Source organism: Leptopilina heterotoma, unplaced genomic scaffold, assembly GCF_015476425.1.
Source record: "Leptopilina heterotoma isolate Lh14 unplaced genomic scaffold, ASM1547642v1 Lhet_184, whole genome shotgun sequence".
In the NCBI taxonomy this organism is placed as follows: Eukaryota; Metazoa; Arthropoda; class Insecta; order Hymenoptera; family Figitidae; genus Leptopilina; species Leptopilina heterotoma.
In genome coordinates this window covers 512,045-518,926 of record NW_025110903.1, presented here as the reverse complement: position 1 = coordinate 518,926, position 6,882 = coordinate 512,045, and the positions used below count along the sequence as shown (strand labels likewise).

The 6,882-nt window shown below is 24.4% G+C and overlaps 1 protein-coding gene and 1 long non-coding RNA gene across 2 annotated transcripts; both read left to right on the top strand.

The window, feature by feature from the left end:
- Positions 1-1,244: 1,244 nt before the first annotated feature.
- LOC122500419 lies at positions 1,245-2,206 on the top strand. The gene is made up of 4 exons (XM_043609341.1): positions 1,245-1,391; positions 1,487-1,759; positions 1,877-2,012; positions 2,121-2,206. The coding sequence occupies exons 1-4, from the start codon at positions 1,249-1,251 to the stop codon at positions 2,160-2,162; spliced, it is 594 nt and encodes a 197-aa protein (XP_043465276.1). The 5' UTR covers positions 1,245-1,248; the 3' UTR covers positions 2,163-2,206.
- A 3,371-nt stretch (positions 2,207-5,577) lies between these two features.
- Positions 5,578-6,109, top strand: LOC122500422. Its single transcript, XR_006301476.1, has 3 exons — positions 5,578-5,717; positions 5,796-5,897; positions 5,966-6,109. It is a non-coding gene; the product is annotated as an uncharacterized LOC122500422 (long non-coding RNA).
- The last annotated feature ends 773 nt before the right edge of the window (positions 6,110-6,882 follow it).

Sequence of the window (6,882 nt, the reverse complement as noted above, 5' to 3'; positions counted from 1 at the left end):
GGTCCAATGTGATATCCTTGGAGTGTAATGTTGTTGGATAACTCTTTCGAGTTTTACAAAATTTTAATCCTCTTGTTTTACATAAATTGTTGCTGTAAGGTAAGTGCATTTATTAAAGTTAGGGAAAGAAAAAAAAATGAAATAAATTCCCTTATATATAAAAAAAAATATGAGAAAAAAAATATTCTCTATATATGAGCTGTTATTTAAGAGTAAAAACGCTGAATTTTCAAATTTAGTTTTCTGTGTCAGTGTCACGTCAAGGTAAGTTGAAGGTCTGATTGTAACTTGATATGGTAGTTTATTTTAGTTCTAATTATGTAAATAGATAGAAAAAGAAAAAAAAAAATGAATAACAGCCATTTTATTTTATTTTTATCGTTTTCTTCTTTCAAAAGAATTATAAAAAAAAAATCATTTTTTTTTTTTTTAAAGAAGGTGACAACATTGTTGTTACTGCCCCCTTTTATATGAACTGTCGTCCCTTGGCAGTTTATAGTTGTATTTTTTTTGTTATTATTGATGTTTAGACTCTATTAGAGAAAACAATTTTAAAAAGAAATTTATTTATAACTGGCATTATTCTTAAAAATTTAATTCAATTCCTTAAAAAAGATATCAATTAATTTAACAAAAAATCTTTGTTTTTTTTTTTTAAATACTTTGGATTAATTCAATTATTTACAAAAATATTGAAATTTTTCACAGAGATTCCATTTTTTAAAAAAAATATTTTAATAAAATTCTTGAACAGAAATCTATTATTTTAATTAAAAAAATTTTAATTAAAAAAATTTTTTTTTTAAATATTTCGATTATTATTTTAGATTTAATATTTAATTTAATTTAATTTATATTTTTTTTTTTTTAGTAAATTTTTTTTTAAAAGTTTTTGTATATTATATTTTTTTTTAAATAAATTTTATTTTTATGAGTATGTATATATGTATTTCATTTTTGATGGGTTATTTTTGTTTTATGTATAGGTGAAGGAAAATTTGCTTGTGTTTAATGTAAGATGAGTACATTTTTCCTGTCTTTGGTTTAAAATCTTCAATTTCTCTTTCTAATGATTTTGATAATGCTGATTTGTGCTTTTGGCTGGTCGATGTGGTGTCTTTTCTCGTACTTTGTCAGTTTCTTAGAGTCTTCCGTTTGGTGTAGTTGTTTTATTTTTTATTCGATTCGGTTTTAGTGATTTGTTGTGGTTTGTTTATTTAAAAAAAAAAAATAAACCAAAATAATACAATGGCTTCTTTCGATTTATCCGTAATGAATGAAGTTTTGAGTTACGTGGAACGTGGGGTTACGAGTAAGGAGAGTTTTTTGTTGCTGAAGTTATCTGAAATTGAGGAAGCTGAACGTGAATCTTTCGCGAGAGGAGAGAGGGGGTGAGTTTTAAGAAAATTTTATTTTATGGGTGTTTATAATGTGAGATTGTGTGTTTTTTTTTGTTTCGTGTTTATGTGAAAAAAAATGTTTTTAGAGTGCGTGTGGTTGTATCTTCGTGGGAGGACGCCGAACTAAGGGAGGGAACAGGGCCTTGGCCTCTTATGACCTCCAGATGTTATCCCGAGAGTGCCCCTTATGATGATGCTGTATGGCATCAGGAGTATAGGTGGTCTTGGGAGTTCAAAAAATATGAGTCCCGTTATTATTGGGCTCCGGATACGTACAAGACTCCCACTTCCACTTCTGTGTCCAAAGAAGAATTGATGGAGGAAATTATAGGTATTTTGGGCGTCAACGCTTGTTGTAGGTGAGTGATTTTATTTTGTTGTTTTCCCCTTTTTTTTTTTTAATAAAAAAAAAACTACTAAAATTATTTTTTTTAATGGAGGAAAGTCTTATTTGTTTTGTTCCCTTTTTGTTATAGGAGCTATATGTTTTTACCTAATGATCCTCCTAGGCTTGGGTTTCGCCCCAAAAACTCTGCGTTAGAGCTCGTTTTCGTGCAACGTTATAAATTGGAGTGGGAGGAAATGATATTGGTCTCGAAAGCTTGGGATGTGGTAAGTGTGAGAATTGAAAATAATTAATTAGTTTTGTAATAGTGATTTCGGTGTGTGCTTGTTTGTTTTTCTGATGTTTTAATATTGGTTCTTGTTTTTATGTTTTAGCGCTGGAATCTTCCAGTCCAGAGTGTCTGGTATCCCTGCTAGCTTGTAGCATGTTTTCATTATATATTGAATATTTTATACTGGTGTTAATTTTGTATATTAATTTTGAAAAGAAAGTTGATTATAATTATTATTGTAGCTTTGTCGAGCAGGGGGGGAGGGGGTTGGTGGTTTTAATAAATTGACGGTTTCTTTCTTAAATGGTCTAATTATTTTCCCTTTTTTTTTTGTTTTATTGTTTTTAATGTTTTTTTTTTTTTATATAATTTTAATTTTTTATAGAAATTATGATTTTTAATTGTGTAATTTATTTTTTAGAAAGAAAATGAGAGAGAAAAAAAAATGTTGTAATATGAAAGTAAAATGTTATTTTATTATTTCTATTTTTATATAAGTGGTTTTTTTTTATTGGTAAAAAAAGGAAAAAAAAAAATATCTTTTCTGAATAATTTTTAGTTATTCGAATTTTTTTTATTTAAGTAAGAAAAAATTTTAAAATATATTATGCAGTGTTAAAAGGGAATTATGAAGAATAAAGAAGAAAAGTAAAAAAAAACGTCAGCGTTTTGTGGTAAGGTGTAGTCTCTTTTATTCTCTCTCCGTGCCTGTGTGATATGAGGTTGTTTGACAGTCTCTCTCGTGCATCGGCATATTCTAGTTTGTTTGTGGTTAGAAGTGTATGTTTAGAATAAAATTTTTTGATCTTGTTATGTGTTTTTTTTTGTGATTGTGTGTGTGTGTTTTTTTTTTAAATATTAAAATAAAAGATATTAATTGGAGGTTTGTTCCTATTAGTGTTATTTTTCTGCTCTTGGATTAGTTCCTGTTTTTTTTTTTATCCAATGTGAGTAAAATTTTTCTTTCTTTTAATGTTTATTTATATTTTTAAATTATCGAAAATTATTATTTTGTTGTGATAAAAATAAATGAAAATAAAATTTTGGAATTAATTTTAAAGAAATAGTGTTACTAATAAAATGATTATGTAGAAATATCCGTGTGTCGTGACCGTCCTTGGTCTTGAAACACTATTCCGTTTTTGTCAGCATTTTCTTACTTTCATTAAATGACTTTATGTTATTTTGTGTTCAAATTTTTCTTTCTTTTGTATTTTATGAATGTATTTTTTTTTATTATTATTTGATGTTTTTATTTATATATTTAAAAAAAATTGCGTTCATAATATGTTTTATTATTTTATTTTAAGTTTAAGGAGGTTTCCATCTCCAAGTTTGTTTAATTTCTCGTCAAAATTTTAATTTTCTTTAAAGATATTAAAATTCTTCTCCAAAATTCAGTTATTTTCAAAAAATCTAAAAAAAAAAAATGGTCAACATCTTATAATTATCTTTATAAATAAATAGTAAAATTCTTCGACAAAATTCAATTAATTTCAAAAATTTTAATGAAATCCATTGCAAAATATGAATTTTTAAAAGTAATAATACTCTTCACAAAAATTAAATATTGTTCAATCTACTACTATTTTCATAAAATTTGTCGAAAGAATTTAATTGTATAAAAAAAAGATTAATAAAATTCTACAAAAATCCTTAATTATTTTCAAAAAATAATAAAAATTTCACAAGAATTTCATTAATTTAAAAAAAAAAAATTTTATCGAATTCCTCGAAAAAATTTTTCAATAAATTACTAATTTTTATATTTAAATAATTGAATTGTCGTAAAATTTTCTCATAAACATTAATTTAAAAATAGATTTCAGTTAAAATCTCAGATTACAACAACTGAATTCTTTCGAAGAATTTCGTTAAAACCTTTTTTTTTAAAAAAACAATTCAATTTTATCGAGACATTTTATCAAAATTGTCCCAAAAATAATTGAATTTCTACCAAAAAAAAAAAAAAATTTTATCAAAAGTTTTTAAAATGTTTGAATTTCTGTTAAAATTCTGATATTCTTTTTTTTTTTTAAAAAAAAAAAAAAAAAAAAAATAATTGAATTCAATTACTTTTAATACAGTTCTAATCGAATTTCTCGAAGAATGTGATTATTCTTAAAAATTGTATTAAAATTTGTTCATATGATTCAATTATTTGAAAATTTGTTGATAATGATTTTTATGGGAATTTCATTTTAAGAAGCGTTCAATTATTCAATAAATTATTTATTTGCTTTATGTTTGTATTTTTTATAACTGAATTATAATAATAAAATAATAAAAATTGATTTTCATTTTATAAAATGAATTTCAGTTAAAATTTTATAGATAATAATTGAATATTAAATGCAATAGAGCATTATTTTTATAGTTTCTATTTTCTAATATTTATTCGATTAAAGAATTTAGGAACAATTGAAATTTCGTAAAATTGAATTTTGTAAACAAATGAATTTGAAAATTGTCAAAGAACTTTTTCGAAGATTATTTTTTAAAAAAAATCGATATAAAAAAAAGAATTTTAGATAAAAATTCTTAAAGTGATTATTGAATTCTTTATGATTTTAATTATTATAAATTATTTTTATTAATTATTATGAAACATGTAGAAATCGATGACTTTGAGTCGAAGACTCGGGAGTTATCGATTTTTTTCATGTTTTATAGTTATGAAAAATTATTGAATTTCTAGTTTTAAGGAAAATGTTCTCTTATGTGATTAGGCCTGATTCTATTTGTGTCAGTTGGTCCGTAAATGGTCTGTAATTTTTAATTTTTGTTCCATAAAGTCCGTATTTACTATTTTTAAATACTTGAATTTTGGCTGAGAATTTAAATTAAATTTTTGAAAATACTGAATAATAATAATATTTTTTTTTTAAAAAAAAATTCGTTCATTATGAAAAATGTTAAAATACAAGAATAAATGCTTAATTCAATTCAGCGCATGCATTTCTTAGTTAGTATATCTATATATGTGAGTCACTATATAGGTATACTGGACGTATAGTTCTCCTTAGTTGCTCTCCTCTTTCTTCTGTTCGTAGGCGCCCCGCATGCTCCGCGACTACCCCGAAGCAATGCGTTGCCCTATATGCCTGTTTTCCTTCTCTTTACTTTTATCCGCTCCCCGGCGTTTCACCACCACTTCAAGCTTCCACAAGCTTACATCCATGCATGGCAATGTTTTTTTTTAGGTTTAAAATTATCGTTTAAAAAGGAAATACTGCCAGAATTTTTATCTCTTTGATTGTGAAATAATATTCCGACTAATAAAAAAAAATTTTTTTTTTTTAAATTTTGTTAATGTTTGCTAATAAATTATCAGAACTAAGTGGTATAGCATTTGAAGCGTGTCATTTATTTATTTATTTATTTTTTTTTTTTGCAGTATTTACCTCTTATGAAACATTTTATTTGGATTAATTTGATAAAAAATGCTCATTGTTCAGCATTATTTAATGCTATAAATTTTAAGCAGGGTTGCAAATGATTTTTTTTTATTTATGAATGCCCTTACTTTTTAATTTGTCTGAGAGAGAGAAAAGAGAAAAAAAAAATATCCTTCGTGAATTTATTAATTTTGTTAGTTTGTTTGCAGGTTATTTATGTTTGTTGTTTTATTTTTATTATTATTATTTTTTTTTTTATATTACAAAGACTGAAGCTGCCCTTTTGTGTTTATAATTTTTTGGTAAGTGTTGTTTTAATTTTTTTGTTAATGTTTATTAAATTTCCCTTTTTTTTTTTTTAACCATGGCTCTTTTTTTAGGTAATTTGCAAGTTTTATGAAAGGGATATATAAAAAAATGTTTTATAAAAGCGGAGTAATTCTAGGGCATTTTGCTGTCTTTTCTAGTGTTTTATTTAATTTGTAAGTATGTTTTCAATGTTTGTTTTCTTTGGTTTTAAATCCTTTATTAACCATGGCTCTTTTTTTAGCTCTTTCAAAGTTGGTTGGTGGTTCCTGTACTCTAGCTTGAGGAGGATTTTAATTTCATCTACGAAGCGAAAAAAAAATGTTTTGTGTGCTTATCTTATTAAATGGGGGTTGATGCTTTTCGGATTATCTTTACTTGGGTGAGTTTTTTTTTTTAACATTGTTATTTTTGTATTGTTATTTATGTATGTTTTATTGATTTTCTTTTTTTTTTTAGGTACCCTGTGCCTCCCTTTTTGATGAATATATATATATATATTTTTTTTAATAATGAATTTCTTAAAATATATTATACGAAAAAAAAAAAAATGATAAATAAGAGTACATTAAAGTGTTAAGTAAAGAACAAAATCGTGTTATTCAAGAATTTTGTGTTTAATATTATCTTTCTTATTCTAACATTATTTATATGGTATTTGTAAAAGGTGTTTTTTTTTGTTTTGTTTTATTCTATATGTAAGTGTTTTATAAATTTATTAATTAATATTTTATTCTTATTTAATTTATTATTAATTGTTAATTACTATGATTGATATTAATATAGATTTTTTTTTAAATTTTTTTTGTTTTTTATTTCCCATTTTACCCAAAACTAAAACTATTTCTACTGGAGTTGGAGTTCGCTTTCGAGGGGGAATTTGGAGACTCATCAAGTTGACCAACAACAGATGAGGCTTTTCTTAAGGCCCTTTTCCCGGAGTTTTGGATGTCTCATTTGCTTCTACTCAGAAAAACTTTCTTAGGAGTGGATACAACATGTTGTAGTGAGAGAATGTTTCTCACCAACATTTTTTTTTTTTACATTTTAAAATGGTTTTTTTTTTTTAAATTAAATCTACAGATCATTATTGCATCTATATATGTATGTGTATGTATTTCATGCATACTTATATTTATATATATGTTAGTAATGGATTAT

Bases quoted from the DNA above. Each gene is read 5' to 3' on its own strand.
- LOC122500419 (XM_043609341.1), top strand. From the start codon at position 1,249: ATGGCTTCTTTCGATTTATCCGTAATGAATGAAGTTTTGAGTTACGTG. The intron at 1,760-1,876 runs GTGAGTGATTTT...TTTTTGTTATAG, and splicing joins GGCGTCAACGCTTGTTGTAG to GAGCTATATGTTTTTACCTA. The intron at 2,013-2,120 runs GTAAGTGTGAGA...TTTATGTTTTAG, and splicing joins TCTCGAAAGCTTGGGATGTG to CGCTGGAATCTTCCAGTCCA.